This window comes from Typopeltis vanoorti, chromosome 15, assembly GCF_054136105.1.
Source record: "Typopeltis vanoorti isolate ZY-2024b chromosome 15, IOZ_Tvanoo_1.0, whole genome shotgun sequence".
Taxonomy (NCBI): Eukaryota; Metazoa; Arthropoda; class Arachnida; order Uropygi; family Thelyphonidae; genus Typopeltis; species Typopeltis vanoorti.
Window position 1 is genome coordinate 59,679,051 of NC_143563.1, and position 17,218 is coordinate 59,696,268.

The 17,218-nt window shown below is 35.7% G+C and overlaps 1 protein-coding gene across 2 annotated transcripts in view; it reads left to right on the top strand.

Annotated features, from left to right (window-relative positions):
- The window catches only part of NAT1 (N-acetyltransferase 1), a 297,904-nt gene that overhangs the window by 148,929 nt on the left and 131,757 nt on the right, over positions 1-17,218 (top strand). For both annotated transcript variants that reach the window (XM_090404548.1, XM_090404546.1), the window contains 2 exons: positions 248-334; positions 17,119-17,201. In XM_090404548.1, the coding sequence (XP_090260674.1) occupies positions 248-334; positions 17,119-17,201 (170 nt within the window). The remainder of the gene's footprint in view (positions 1-247; positions 335-17,118; positions 17,202-17,218) is intronic.

Genomic DNA, 17,218 nt, shown 5'->3' on the forward strand with positions numbered 1-17,218 from the left:
TAATTACTTAATAATACAGTGAATAGTTAGTCTTATTTTACTAATGGCTCTCTTTAACCTTTGAAGCTTTTAAATCTACCACCACAAAGTTTGGTTTCTGCGATCTCCCTTGTTCATAGCTGATCAATAGGATTATTTGTATAAAAATGTTTTTTTTTGTGTTTTATTTGGTACAGATAGTGTAAATTTAAGCATATTATCAATCGTCTTTCTTTGAAACCACTTCATAATAATACTTAATTTTTAGCCCCCAGTTGTTGTCAAACAAGTATCACAAGATAAGAACAAGGCAAATAAACAAGGACCAACTAAAGAAGAAATCTTGAAAAAATGTGTAAGTTGAGGATCTAAAACTTGTAATCTTTTTAGTGTCTGTTTTGATTTGATAAAGCTGGCTGTCACTATAGTGAACATACTAAAATTACAAAAAAAAAAAAAAAAAGTCACCATAATATTTGTGCTGTTCTAACAAAAATTCAGTATATTAATCCAGTTTGAAGTTGTTCCCACCCATGAAAGGTTATTAATAAGTAATAAAGTACATTTGTACCATGGGTGGACTAAGAATTTTTTTTTCCATTTTATATAATTTTTGTAATTTTTTAAAATTATTTTTACATACTCCAAAAACCCTAATCTAGAGACCAAACATAGAACTTTTTCAAGCCACTTCAGGCCTTCAATAAGTAGCGTGGTGGTCTCACACCATGAGACCACCACATCGCAAACATTCATGCTCATGGTGAGATTCATGCTTGCAACCTGTTGGTTGGAGAGTGGGTATGATAACTATTCGGCCAACCAGACCAGGAATTTGTTTTGAGTTTCAAAGTTCACTATAGTTAGTTGACTGTAATGGGAATTTGGTTAGGTGGGGAGAAGGATTAATTTATTTTTACTAATAGTCAATTATTTAAAAACTTGTAACCAATCATCCATCCATAATTTTATCAGACATTAGCAGGTGCCGGTTACTTCACATCTCAGTTACTTACCACACGAATTCTTGGCAGATTGACCTATCGTAGGCCTTTCTTGGGGCTTCAGTTCTCTAGAGAACATACACACCATTTATTTATATGTATTAATCTCCTGTTCTTCTGTTGTTTCATTCCTGTCCTTGATAACATTCAATGGGAAGTTTAAAAACTCATCTCATCATAAACTTTAACATTATCTAATTCTTGACTAAAATTAGAGCTGCAGAGGTGAATTCTGTGGTATCCAAATCTTAATGTTAGCACAACTATGTACTAAAATGGCATGTGTTAGATAAGGGAATTTGTTATCATAGTACTATTGGTTGTATCACAGACTTCATTTTTTTTTTAAAAAAAGAAAAATGCTATTAATTCATAATGCATACAGGCAAAAACAGAATTGACAAAAAAAATAAAATAACATAATAAATAAATAGAAAGTCACTCAATGCTTGGAATGTGGAATTATTGCCTTCCTTGGAATTATTACCTTCCTAAAATTAATTTATAATGCTTACAACATCAAAGGAATATGCCTACACAAAGGAAAATGAGCACAAAAAACATAATGCTTTTATCTTGTGTGTTTAGCTAAATAAAATCAAACCGAAATTTGCGCTATGAAACACAACATTTTTCTCCATAATGCACAAATGAAAGTTATTTCTAGGATTTCTAAGTTAGCTATTTTTCAATTACTGGGACTTGAGACTTTTTTTAAAAAAAATTCCTGGAATTCCAAGGACTATACAGTTTTATTAAAATCATTTATTAATCATATATATTATTTCTTTATTTTTTAAAATGCATCAACAACCGCAAGATTAAGGCAGGGTTAATTTTCAACTGAATTCCATGTCCAAATTTTGGCATCACCCTCTCTGATTATAACTGTTTACTTTTCCGATCACGCACCACCCTCTGAGAGAAAAATCTACTCCTCACACCCTTCAGCAGCCTTCATTCTCAGCTTCCGAGGATGCCCTCTCGTCCTTTCCCCACCATCCATAAATTGAAAAATTCCATCAATTGAAATCCCGTACGACCCTTTCAGAAGTTTGTAAGTCTCAATCATATCACCTCTCTTTCTCATGTTTGCTAGTGTCTGTAGTCTACAAATTCTCAATCTGTCTTCATAATCAGTATTCCACAATCCTGATATCATTTATAACACTCTCCTTTTTACTCTCTCCAATATATCAGAATCACAATGGAAACCAGGAGACCAGACCTGCAAACATTAGTCTAAGTGAGGACTTATCAAGGCCTTGTAAAGAGGCAAAATAACATCCTTATCTTTACATGTGAACATTTGTTTCAGCATTGCAATTATCTTTTGAGTCGTATTTGCAGGCCCCTAAACTTCAACTTCCTATCTATTAACACTCCAAGATCCTTAGCCTAATCCCACCAATCTAATAAGACATTGGATATCTAATCATGCCGAAGTGAATGACTTTACATTTACTGACATTGAACTGACACCCATTTTCCCATTCCCACAATTACAGTCAATTCAAATCATTCTGCAAAGACTGCATATCATCAGCCTTCTTGATTACCCTACCTATCTTTGCATCATCAGCAAATAACTGTATGTCACTTGTCAAATCTTTCTCAATATCAGTAATGTACAGATTGAATAACAGTGGACCAAGCACTGATCCTTTTCGTATACCACTTGTTACCTTAAACCTTGCAGACTCAGATCCTCTTTAAGTTCTAGATTTTAATCGTTTAATGTTTTACATTTAACTTTTTCAAGTTTTAGAGTGTATTTGCTAATAATCTCATCATTTATTGGATGAAAATAAATACCAAATTTATTCTTATCCAATAGTATACTATTATTTTTACACTTTAAATTATTTTATTCCATCACATCATATTCGTTCATCAACATCTGCATTCTCCACTTCAGATTGCAAAGATTATTATTGCTGAAAGTATAGCAAAGACAGGCAATATACATGATCATTTCATTAAATTTTAATTTTTATTTAAAAAATAGAGCTACAGCCAAAAGACACATCCTGATCCAAGGGTGCTCCATAATGACATAAAAGCTTTGCTTATCTTTTTATCAGAGATTACAAAAGGAGCAACATGAGCCATAAGGATACACCATATTTTTGGATTGGATTGGAAAGAGAAACTAAGTTCAAATGATCTTATTAACTTATTTATTAATAAGATGAAATGCGAATTCCATGTTGGAAATTTCTGGTACAGTGTAATTGGTTGTGTTGTGTGCGTTGTGTAATTGGCTAATTAGATAACTTTGTAAATATTGTGGGGTAAGCATTGAGACAATAGTGAAATTTCAAATAAAACAATTATATTATTTCCTGGTATAGAGACATCTTGACGAAATAACATTTATGCAGTAAATTCTTGTAAAAGAGTTGTTTTTTAAGAGCAATCTCTTACACTCTCTTACTTACATTCAGCAGTATAAAAATTATTTCCTGGTATAGAGACATCTTGACGAAATAACATTTATGCAGTAAATTCTTGTAAAAGAGTTGTTTTTTAAGAGCAATCTCTTACACTCTCTTACTTACATTCAGCAGTATAAAAAGTGCTTTTCTTCTTCTGGAGTAGACCCATAAAAATGACTTCAAGGATACTTTTCCAAATTTTTGCATTGCACTAAGGATTTACTCAGCGTTGCTACCAACATCTGTACATTATGAGTGAAGCTTCTAATACAGTTTTCTTTGCCTGGAGTACAAAATACTGGTGCCTTAATTTTATTACTATGATTAGGTGACAAAAGTTGGCCTATGTTCTTCACTGAGATTTTATCTAGGTCCAACCCTGATCACACATATGCTGAAGATACACTGTTGTCAGGAAAAGAGCCCAGACTGCATGTAATTCCTAAACACATTCTTACTCAGCTTCCTGGAATGACACAGTGCTACTTCAACTTTCCCTTGGAAGTTACTTGAATGTTTGGTTTTGTAGAGCAAGGTGTCTGGATTATGTAATAAATAGAAAATTAAAATCATAAAAACCCTTTAGGCCATCCACAGTACTATTTGTGGGCAGGAGATGCATAAAAAATAATAAAATAACATAAAAATATATCTATTCCTCAAACTTTTAGGACCACATTCCCACAGTCTATCCTTAACACACGCAATTCGATGGTGAGTTATCTTAATGAGCTGCCACTCAATGTTTTCAGTAGCAGGTTTTCAAGATGGTGATGTTTGCACATTGTACTCTTAGATGTGATGCATTATGAAATAGAGGGATAATACTTCGCTTTTCTTAGGAGTTAGCATTATCTTCAACTTAGCAGGTGTTATCCAGCACAATTACTTAATCACCTTATTAGTGTTGTTCTGAAACTTTAATTGTTAATTATAAATCCCAAGTTACTATTTCATTGACTTATTCAAACAAATTCCCATTAAAAACCTTACCTGCAGCATCCTCTGTCCAAAATTGCATAACCTTGCATCGGCAGCATTGAACTGACATTTGTTGTCATTTGTTGACCTGCATAGAGTTTTTATGACGTAGGTGGTCCCTTATTACGCTTCCCAACAGAGCACCATCAGCAAACATCTAAGTATCTCCCTCTAATCCATTCTTTTATATGTTACACAACAATGAGCTGAGTACAGAATCCTGTGGCACACTACTGGTCATCTTTTATTGGCATCTACATCTTTGCTATCTTCAAAAGTGAAGGAATCTCTGAAAAATTAAATTATACTTCAGCACTTATGAAGTAATCTGTGCAAGAGAAATTGGTATTATTAACACAAAAGGATCTTACTAAATAAGTATAGGACGTTATATTTGGGTAGTAATGATTAAGGAAAGAAAGGAACCTTGATGAGAAGGCAGTTTCAGTAGAGTTATATGGACAAACTTCAAAATGGAGAAATAGACAATGAATTGTGTGTCTTTGGTCCCAATTGTGGGACCAAATTGTGGGTCCCACATTTTCTTTGTTGCCTGTTCATTAGAACAGGCAACAAAGAAAATGGAAAAAGTGTTTCTTGTTTGGAGATTTGAACAACAGAGTAGGAAATTAAACCGACCAGGTATATACGAACATTTTAAGAAAATTTGGAAAAAAGGACAATGCTAATAATAATAGTAAGTATTTAATAGACTTCTGCTCAGTCAGACTAGTCATTACTAACACCATATTTCAACATTAAGATAAACACAAGTTCACATTGAGAAAAGACACAAGAAATAAGAAAAGCTTCATTGACTAGGTCATTGTTGATAGTGATATCATCATACTGAGTCCGGATCCAAGAGTGCACATGGGATTTTGGAAGTAACCATTATTTAGTGCTAAGCAGGATAAAAATAACATTGACAAGAGCAGTATGTAAAAAAATTTTAAAAAGAATTAAAGTTGAGGAATTTTTACAGGTGACTATACAAACATTATTGAAGAAAATATGAAACAGATTGAAAACAAGAACCAAACCTTGAGGTCCGTGGCAAACTCTGAAGACAACATAGATTCAGCTAGGGAGGTATGTGGTAACGTTGTCTACAAGGATAGAAAAATAAGAACAATAAGCAGTCCTTGAAAACAATAAAGCATACCAAAAGTTCCTAGCAAATAAATCAACAGATGCTCTAAGAGAATACAGAAAAAAATGTAAGAGAGCTAACCTCTGTAAAAAAAAAAAAGTAGCTAAACGGGAGTCATGAGAAGACTATATCAGGAAGTTGGCAAAATATTCTGGGAGCTATTGATGAAACTTAGAAATGGAGAAAAGAGTACTTAAAAGGAAACAAAGATGACAAAGGTTACATGAAAACTGAAGATAAGGATATCCTAAATATTTGGAGTAATTACTTCTAAAGACTGTTAAACAAAACCAGCAACAACAGAACCATACTAGAAAATTTTCAAGAGGAATGCAAAGAGGAGTACATATAAATACTTGAGGTAGAAAAAGCCATCAAAAACTTGTAATGAAAAAAGGCAGCTGGAGTAGACGATATTCGACAAGAAATGCTTAAGTATTTCTTGTCGAAAAGGTATAAAAGTTATGTTGCATAATTCAGAGGGCCTGGTCAGAAGGTCAAATTCCTGATGATTGGAGTAGAGCTCTCATAGTACCCATCTATAAAAAAGGAATAAAGCTGAGTGTGAGAATTAGAGGAATTTCTCTACTAAGTGTTCCAGGTAAGATTTATACAAGCATTATTGAAAAGAGGTTGAGAAAGATCGTGGAAGAGAAACTTGGAAAAGAACAAGCTGGGTTCAGTCCAAATAGAGGTGGTCAAGTCAGATTTTCACTTTATGACAAATAGTAGAGAAATCATAGTTTGTTTTGTAGATCTGAAAAAAGCATATGAGAAGGTGCCCATAGAAAAAAAAGCTTTACAAAACACTACAATTATATGGTGTTAATGGAATATTATATAGAGCAAGATGAAAGGTGTGTTGGAAGAAGCAAGAAAGAAATGTAAGAAAGTAAAAATTGCTACCCCGATACAATAGTACCGAGTTAAGGAGTACAATTGATATCATGTGATTCCGTAAGAATCACATGAAAGATGATAGTACGTGATTCTTACATTCCGTAAGAATCACGTGTAGAAGAAATGGATGCGAGTTTTTACATGTGTGGACTGTGTTCGATGGCAGAAAAGACTTCAAGGCCTGCACTTGAAGTCATCTGGCATCAGGAGCCTGGAAAAATTAATTATTGGGATGAATCTAATGCAGAGAATCAGCGAAACTATGAGGGGGGGGATGAAAAAAATCGGGTGACCACCTAGAACAAAAATGATATTAAAGCAACTGATGTAACCACAAGAAAAGAAACATATCTTAAAGCCCTTTAGCCTCTATGTTTCATCAAATTGTAATAATTTGTTCTTTTTTCTTGTAGTATATATATATATACAGGGTGTTCGGGATAAATTTGACAGTTTCGTAAGGAAAAAGAAAATCTTCTTTGTATCTATTAAATTTAATGAATTGACAAAAAAACATTACAGGCAGAGTTAATTACAATACTATCAACAAGATTTACTCAAAATAACCACCATTAGCATCGATCACAGCTTCAATTCTGCTTCGGAACCTCGAACAAGCTGATGCTACAGTCTCCCTGGGAAGGGCCGCAAAAACTGTTTAAATTTTATCCATTAACTGGGCTTTTGTATTACTGGAAGTGCGATTGGTGTCTTTTTCAACTGCGCCCCATACAAAATAATCCATGGGGTTAAGGTCTGGGGAGTTTGGAGGCCAAACATTTGGACTGGTGAAGTCGTAGAAATTTTCAGACAACCATTTTTGACTTTTCCCAGAGGTGTGGCAAGGGGCCGAATCCTGCTGCCATACATACGGCCTACCATTGGCTACCCTTGTTATCCAGGGCTTGGCTACAGTTAGCAACTCCACGAACAAAGCCCGAATTCCAATGCCAGGGTTCTTCAACACCTGTTCCTGCAGATTTGCGAGGAATTCTGCTGTACGAACGCAATCAGATCGTCTGCTAGGGATCTTTCTTCTTGCTACATCCTCGTAGTCACCATTGCAAGTCTCTAGTTCATGCCTGATTGTTTTTACTGTATTCAGGGAGCATTGGGCAGCAGTCGTAATATCCTTATTTTGATGGCGGGCACGAATCATCATGATACAAGTTATTCTCTTCCATGATTCAGGTGGGTTCCAGCTATCCATCCTTTCTGACATCTTGTATATGAATGAAGAAGGGTCCAAACTTTTAAATGAAGAGAAGTGTGTGTTAATACATGTAACTTACGGAAAAATATAATTAATTATAAATATGTCAAATTTATCCCGAACACCCTGTATATGAGAAGACATTAAAATTAATTTTTGTTTCATCAAGGGAGCAATGTGTCATCATCATCAAATTCCTGTCATGTGCCCTCAAGGGGTGTACAGGATATGATAGTACTACATGAAAAATTTACAACCGTACTAACTTCCTATCTACAATTTTCCTCCAAATCAGTCTGTTACTTGTTAAGACTCCAACATTATCAGATCTTATATTTCTGTTGTCTAAGGCACTTCGTACCGTATCAATCCACCAATATCTTGGTCTTCCTCTGGGTCGTTTTGCTGCCAACCTGGCAGAGAACACTTGTTTTGCCAACCATACCACCTAAGATTAGCTCTGCTAATGCATTCCTGGATGCTGACAATGTCAAGTTCTTTCCTAATATCCTAATTTTTACTATGATATTGCCATTGATGCATTCTGTTCACGCCTCTAATCTTTCTCAGGACTCTCATATCTGCGGTCTCTAAGTATTTTACTTCTGACCCAGCTCTCAGATCCATAAGTTAAAACTGGTTTGAACACAGTCTTGTATACAGCTAATTTAGTGTTCTGACTAATTTCTCTCTTATTCCATATGAATTTATTCAATTGACTTCCTACTATACCAGCTTTATCGATTCTGTTGTCTATTTCCATATTTGATTTACCATCTTCACTAAAAATCGTGCCTAAGTAGGTGAAATGTTTTACTTATTCCACAGGTTCTCCGTTCACAATTCAGTTGATATTTTCAACGATTCTGCCTATTTTCATTGTCTTTGTCTTTTTAATGCTGACTTTCATACCATATCTATTACAACAGTTATTCAATTTAGTAAGGAATCTTGCAGACTCATAGTGGATTTATTTAGAAGTTATTTAACATCGTCTGCATAAAGCAAAGAGCTGACATTAACATCTCCAATTTTGATATATTTAATACCACTTTCCTTCATAATGTGATCCATATAGATAATGAATAACAGAGGGAATAATGTACATCCTTGTCTCACACCAGATTTAACATTAAACCATCTTCCTGTACTTCCTTCCATTCTAACTGCTGATTTACAACTCAAATAAAGACTAAGTATTGCTTGATATAATGCCCCATTGACACCATATAACTGCAGCGTATTGAGTAGCTTCTCTCTTGGCACCTTGTCATATGCCTTTTCCAGATCGACAAAACTTAAATACAGATCTTTGTTATATTCCCATGCTTTCTCGACTATTTGTCGTAAAGTGACGATCTGATCCTGACAGCCTCTATTTGTCCTGAATCCAGCTTGTTCTTCACCAAGCTTTTCTTCCACAATTCTTCTCAACCGTTTCTCAAGTATACTGGCATAGATCTTGCCAGGAACACTCAGTAGGGAAATACCTCTGTAATTCTCACATTCAGTTTTATTTCCCTTTTTATATATGGATACTATGAGAGCACTACTCCAATCATTGGGAATTCGTCCCTCTGTTCAGGCTTTCTGAATTATGCAGTGCAGCCACTGTAAGACTTTTATACCACCATACTTCAGCATTTCTGGTTGAATATCATCTACTCCTGCTGCCTTTCCACATTTCAAGCCTTTGATGGCTTTTTCTACTTCAAGTATGGATATGTATTCTTGACTGTATGCCTGCTGAGTGTTTTTTACCACTGTACTATCACTGCTTGTTTCATTTAGCAGTTTCTCGAAGTAATTACTCCAAGTTGTTGAAAGTTTATTTTTCACTTGGTTAGACTGCCTCAGTATCTCCCATAATGCAAAACACATCTCCTTGCGGATGTGTATAATGTTATGCATTAAGGGAAGGGCTACTACCCAGACTAGTTTCGACCTTTATTGAGGTCTCTTCAGTGGGAGCCAGGCCCAAGTGGAGATACCAAGCAGAAGCATTAGCAAGGTCATCTCTGCCTATAGAAGTTGCCAAACAGTGTGCCACCTTTTTATTAAATTACTCTGGATTTAGAGAAAGATGTTGAAAGTTTATTTTTCACTTGGTTAGACTATAATAAATTTAATTTAATCCTTTATCCAAGTGTGTACAAACAAAGTTTGCACCTGAAACTATCTTCACGACTGGAGTAAGGTGGTACAACCGGTGTTGTACCACCTTACTCCAGTACCCCCAAGGCACTGGAGTAAGGTGGTCCAGACCCCCAAGGCACACCACTTTCCTGAGACTCTTCTCTTCTGGGATATGCCCCCCCCCCCCCATGCACAACTTTCTGATACCTGTCAGATAGCCAGCCTCTGATCCAATGCACTAATCTAATATCCAGCCCCATTTGCTCTAGTTTGACTATTGACTTATTGTGTGACAATCTATCAAAAGCCTTTGTAAAATCTCTGTCCAATGAAGCCTTCTCCTTATTGTAATAAGTAAGTAGATTTCTAAAACATGACCTTGCTTTAGCAAATCCATGCTGGCAATCAAAGATAATACCATTGTTGTCAGCCCAATTCTGAATCCTAGTTCTCACCAGCTTCTCCAGCACCTTAACCACATCTGACACACCAGCCTATAATTTGATGCCTGAGTTCTATCACCTCCCTTATGAAGCAGTGCAATCTTGCCCTCCTTCCACTCCTTTGGGATTTACCCAGTACAAGACTCATATTCAAATATGTCAAGGCTGATGTCAACTCCCTGGCACATTCTTTGTTCAAAATTCGTGGTAATATATTATCAAGTTACACAGCTTTATTTACATCAAGTTTGCTTAATTCCCCATATACCTCTTGCTCACCTACTGTCTCCTCCTCTTCTCAATGATGTCATATTTTCAAGAATGAAAGGCCTTTATAAACTGCTCATTAAGACTGCACTTTTCCACGTGGGAAAGGTCTCCACTAGGTGTGTGTTTCAACACACAGTCAAAACAGGTCACACCCCGTTACTTCCACCCCTAATCTTCTTTCATCTTATTCTATTCTTCTCTTTTCCCCAAAAAATTTCTCTCTTTCACCTTCTTCCAAAGAATTCACTCTTATCCTTAAAACCTGGGTTTTAAATTTCACATACCTTGTGTCTTACCTGCAATTCTCCCACATCTCTGTATCTTCACATTTCCAACCCCCTCCACCTTTCAGTCATACTTCAGTAATATTTCCATACTCCAGATGCCTCTCAATAAGATGACAACCAGGAACATCCTACAGAGATGTGTCCAAAATTATTCCTTCCTTATAAACATCAGTAATGCCCTAAAAATCGAGTAAAAAGCCAATGACATCATAAAAGTACTCCTCAACAAAAAAATAGGCAAAATAGCCATACAAATTAACTTTTTTTTTTGTGGCTCCCTAGGATTCTTTATGGTTTCATTAGCTAACTGCTGTTCATATTTTTTGCACCCTTACCAACCAAGTCGCCCTCCTTGTCTGTTTGTAATCCTCATGGAATTGATTCACTTCTCTTATGCTGCCTCCATGATGCCTTTTTCCTCTGTATCGCATACTTAATCTCTTTATTCATTTCACACACCAAAGCCAATGACACCTAAACAAAAATAGGCAAAAAAGCCATACAAATTAACATTCTTTTTTTTCCCCCCGCTGGCTACATATTGAAAGAACTCCCTAGGATTCTTTTTTGGTTTCGTTAGCTAATTGCTGCTCATATTTTTTGCACCCTTACCAACCAAGTCACCCTCCTTGCCTGTTCTTTGTAATCCTCATGGAATTGATTCACTTCTCTTATGCTGCCTCCATAATACCTTTTTCCTCTGTATCACATACTTAATCTCTTTATTCATTTCACACCTACCTTATTTAACCTTCTAACCCTTGGAATACATTTCGACATTGCTTCTACTAGACACTTCTTGAATATCCCCCAAGTGCATTGATCTCCTTTCCAGCTAGCTTTTCATTCTATGCTACACCTGCAAACTCTTTCCTGAGCTCCTCATAATCACCAGTCTTGTAGTTCCACATATCCCCTTTGCTTAGAGGGCTCCACAGTGCTCCAACCACCCAGGTATTAAGTATGCATTTCATGGTCACTCTCATCACCCTCCAGTTGGTGAGACTATGAAATAATTACATCCTCTGATGAGATGATCAAATCCAAGACCCTCAATCTTCGTGTGCCCTCTGTTACGTACTGTCTGAGGTAGTTGTCCCCCAAAAACTCACTTATTTGCTTTACTTTCAGTTGCTATCTCATCATCCCAGTCTATATTGCCATAATTAAAATTGCCCATAATGATCACCCTTTTCTTATTTGCTTTGCTAATTTGATTATACATTCATAGTCACTCCCATCCACATTACCAGGTCTATAACAACATCCGACCAAGTATTTCATTCTATTCACCTCTATCTCACAGCATTCTGCCTCAAAACCACTGGCACTATTTCCCCCCTCTTGCACCTCTACTTTGTATGAACATAACTCTTTCTCTATCATCAATAACACTCTCTCTTCCTTTTTACTCTTTCTATCTTCACAAAACATCATACCTTTCCATCTCTATTCCTGTCAGGATATCATCCTCATCCAACCATGTCTCACTTATTCCACCAATTCTTGGGTAAACAGACTCAATAATGTAATCATTTCATTTGCATTGTTTCTTACACTTCTAGCATTTGTATACAAACATAGCAACTTGTTCCTATACCTATAGGTAGTTCCACTGATACCACTTATTTGATGTGACTTCTCCATGCTTAACTGGCTATTTTCTTTTTCTCCTTATTCATCTAAGAACCTTCTTCAAATCCAACTGTTTCCCCTTCATCCCAGGTCATCCCCTTCTCTTTTTGTCTACACACACACATTTACATCCTCTTGAAGCACCAGTCTTTCTCAAGCTTTGTTCCCCTGTCCGCCCCGAGCCTCCCTGTTTCCCTGTCTGGCTTGATGCCTGTTCTTTCATTCTCTATACTCGTGCCACTCACTTCTTCATTCATAACCACCTCTTCAATCTCTCCTGTCTTACCCTCCTGTTCTTCCACATCACTTTTCACTTGATCAGATTCATTCTGTGCACTCACTTTTCTACCTTCCATCAGCACTCACACCAGAACCATTCAAATGCAGTCATCACTCTTATATAGTTCATTTCGTCCTTCAAACTCATTCCACATATTAACAAACTGCACTCCTTTCTCCTCACACATTTCTGCTAATATATCATTAATAATTCCTGTTCTCTGCCTCGTATCAGCACTGTTATACTTGGGCAGCACACTTACTGCCTTTCTCATCACACTATTATCTTTTATTTGTCTCAGCAACTGTCTGATATCCAATCTTGACATGTTCTTTGTTCCCTCTCAAGTCATTTTTGTCTATTACAACTATCAACTCTTTTGCTTGCTTACTTCTCATATCCAATGCCAATATCACTCTACTCATTCTACCTCCAGGAAAACAAACCTTTGGCATCCTCTTATCGAACACACCATTAATAATTGAATCACCATACAATGCCACTCGCTGGTCTTTCATTACCTCTTTTATACCAATATTATTTGTATTTTCACTCTTCCATACATATCTCGAATGCTCTTAACATCATTCCGCATCCATTGCATTTCTTGCCTCGTCTTAACCAATTCAACTTTCAAATCTTGCATCACATTTTCGATCTCCTTCACTTTCTCAATTTTTTTGCCAGCCAGACATGCTTGTTCGCAGTCAATGCCACTTGCCACCTTACCTTTAACTGCACATTGTTTTTTAACTTCCACTACATTCGTATCACTTTCATCTTTTGTACCATCGATTGTTAAGTTTTTGAGATCGCTTGTTCTCTTTTTCAAAAATTTTTTACCATGTTTTTACTGCTCTGTTACACTGCCCTTCTTTTCTATTAGATGAGCACTCATCCTCATGGCATTCTCAGTACTAACACTTTCAGTTAATGACATATTAGCACTCATCAAGTCCTCCTTCCATCCGCCTTAAATATCACAATTTATCTATATAATAGCACACCTCACATTTCACGAAATGACTGAAATCAAAATTAAATTCCTGCATGGACAAAGCCATCACCATCTTTCCTTTGTCGGTTACTATACTAAGCTCTAATTTTAACAAATCCATAAACAAACTTATGGAGTAATGTCCTGATTGACCTTACTTAGAAGTCATGGTAAACGTGGAAAAAGGCATCGGAGAATTATATGCAGATGAAGCTAATAAATTTAATTTGATATTTCCCTAACTCTATACTAAACAAAACTATCTCCTTTGCATATACCCTTCCCAGAAATACAAGCTCTTTGTTCCTAATGTCAGAACATCAATATTGTCATCACAAAGGTAATACCATCATTGTCATGAATATCACTGAATATAATAATAAATTTAATATCTTATTAAGAGAGAGGTCAATCCACAGTGTGATCAGCCGGGATGCATCAAATTTTCAAATCAATAAATATAAATTATTTGACAGTGTACAATCTTGTGATACCACTACTGTTGAGCGGTTACAGATTCATCATGCTCATGTGCCTCATCTCTATGGTCTACCTCAAGCCCAGTAGTGGACTGTATAGACTTTCCTACCGTCTGCTATACAAAGCATCTTTATTGTCATCTTCAGAATCTCCCTGGCCACACTAGCTCTTATATTAAAAAATAGCCTTGACTTTACAGAGAAAATTAAAGATCAATGTGTGTCTAATAACAAGATTATAGTTTTGTTTGGTCTAGTTTTCCTATTCACCAGCATCCCACCACAATAGACTCTTCAGTTTTATCAATCTGATTTCCCAGAAGACTTTTTTTTTTAATTTAAATTAACTTCAATGCAGGCTATTTTCCATTCCAGAAGAAGTTGTTCAAATAAATCGAAAGAACAGCAGTGGGCAGTTCTTTCTCACCAACTTTAGTTGACTGTTTCATAGAGCATCTAGAAAATCAACTCGTTCATGCGATTTTTCCTCAACCTCATATGTAGCTGCATTTTGTTGATGATATATTTTCACTCTGGTCCCACTGAGAGTCAGAATTACATCAGTTCCTGGAAAAAGTACTTTGTATTCCTGTAGTTCACTATTGAACCTGAATCCTACAGGTCATGTTGAATTTTCAATTAATCAAAAACCAGCCTTTATTGGCAGTTACATTTACTCATCCTCACACTATCATTCATCGCAGAAGATAGGTATTGCCAAGAGTCTTGTACATAGAACTCGTATAATCTGCTCTTCTCATTCCCTTTTGCTAGAAAATTTGAATTAAATTAAAAGCAATCCGATGTCTAATGGAGACAATGAAATCACTATTCAAAAAGTTGTTCATAATCATAATTGGCCTACCAGACTACAATCTGATGTGAAAAGAATTTCAGTGCCCTCCCTAAAGGAACCTCTGGACAAATTGCACAGAATCTTTGCAGATTCATATCTATGCACTTCCTTTAAACTAGCTCAGAAACTGTCTTTCTTCCTTCTTACCATCTACAAAAGAAACATTACCACCTCTCTCTCTCTCTCTCTCTCTCTCTCCCCCCCCCCCCCCCTCCCCTTACTAGGTGTCTATCAAGTACTCTGCTTTGATTAGAATCCAACAACTCCAGCTTGCTTTTCATGCTATTGACACTATGCATAGAGTTCTTTGGAACTAAAGATTCTTCATTCCAGTAGTTTCAGATTTGATTCTTTCCTCGAAATATGCGAAATGCTATGAAATCATCTGAACCTTAACCACACTGAATGTATGCTAATCTCTAAGTTTTGGGAAGTGATTACTGTTGATTGTTCATAATGTTTTTTATCTACACAACTCTTACAGTTCCTTTAAACTAATAATGTTGAGCACAAGTCTTACTCCTCTGGATCTGAATCACAATGGCTGATTAGTACTTGGTTCAACTTTATTGTAGCATTGAGCTTGGTTTCTGTAGATGAAAATGTCTTTCTTTGTCTTATAGTAATGGTATTAGATTTTCAAAAATATTTCACTTAATTTTGTGGCTGCAAAGAAGTGCTGCCATCTCTTTGTATCTAACAAGTTAGGGTTAGGTACGAATATTATATGTGGGTTCTACGGTTGATTTTCTTGACTTTACGGGATGAAAAACCAGAGTTTCCAGTAGAAAAAACTCACTTGCCCGTGCCAGAGATTGACCAACTCGGGAAGCGGTCGAAGAAAGGCTTAGAAAAAGTTCCTCCAGTTGGCGACTACATTCGGACCATAAGTCTATCTTCATGCAGCCTAGTGCAGAGGATGCAATCGTCACTTCCACTGAGCTACATAGGCCTTTAACCAAATTATAATCCTTGCTTGCTTCAATCTATGAAGCCAAAGATATTCCATGAAGTGCCAAAGATACTTCACAGAATATTACATGGCCCTTATGTAATGTCATTTATTATATTTATAATGTTTATATTTCTCTGAAGGATCTTCGCTCTGTATATTTATCTTACCTGAGGGTAAGCATATGGTATGTATTTTGCATAGCCTCTATGGCTCATTTGCTAACAGTAGTGTTTGGTTGGGAAAACTTATAAACTTTTCAGTTTAATTTGAGCTAACTATTTTCTCACATAAAAAACTAGGTGTTTGATCCTGAAAAAGTGGCCAGAGAAAGACTGGCTGTGAAGCCTTACTTATTTGACTTACTCATTGAGCTAACCATTAAGGATCAGATAAGTCAGTTGGTTATGATATAATTCAAAGGTTCCAGTTTGTGTTTCCTATGATATAACAAAAGCATTTGTTGCTGCACTGTGCTCTTAAGCTGTCATGAGCAGTTTTATATGCTTATTTTTTTAATCATGAAATATATTATCAGATGTTCAGATAATCACATTGTTAGTTGGTATAATCTGAAGTTACTTATTTAACTACAACAACCTTAAATAAATCAGAAGCTTCATCTCATGTTATGAGCTTACATATCATAGCAAAACATAAGATGGTGTTTCTTATATTTAAAAATGACAAGTATAAGCAGAAATTACCTCAAAATCACCAATGCAATTTTTTGGTTGTTTGACACCTCATTTTGTTTTAATGATTTTTTTTTTTTATTGGATCATAGAATGAGAACCTTAAAACCTGCAGCCAAATGTTATTTTGTTTTGTGCTTAATGCTTTTATGCTTTGGATTCACAGTGTAATTCAAAGTTGTTTTATAATTTTGTCAATTTAATGAATAGTGTGAAACCAAACTATGTAAGATAGAATATTATTATAAAAACTTAATCCAGTAATCAGAAGCAGGCTTTATCCTATGGTTTTGATATCTCTAGACTGTAAGTCAGTGCTAGTTGCTTACATGAATGTTATATTAGTTTCACATGTTTGAAAGAGATAATTTTTGCCACGTCCATTAATGTTATTTTTTTTTATGGTTTTTCCTCTTACAGGAAGACTTTTTAAATGATTTCTTGAACAATCAGAACCAAACAAATTCAGTGAAAGCATTCAAAGACATCAAAGTTCCCAAAAAGTAAGTCCTAAAATGGG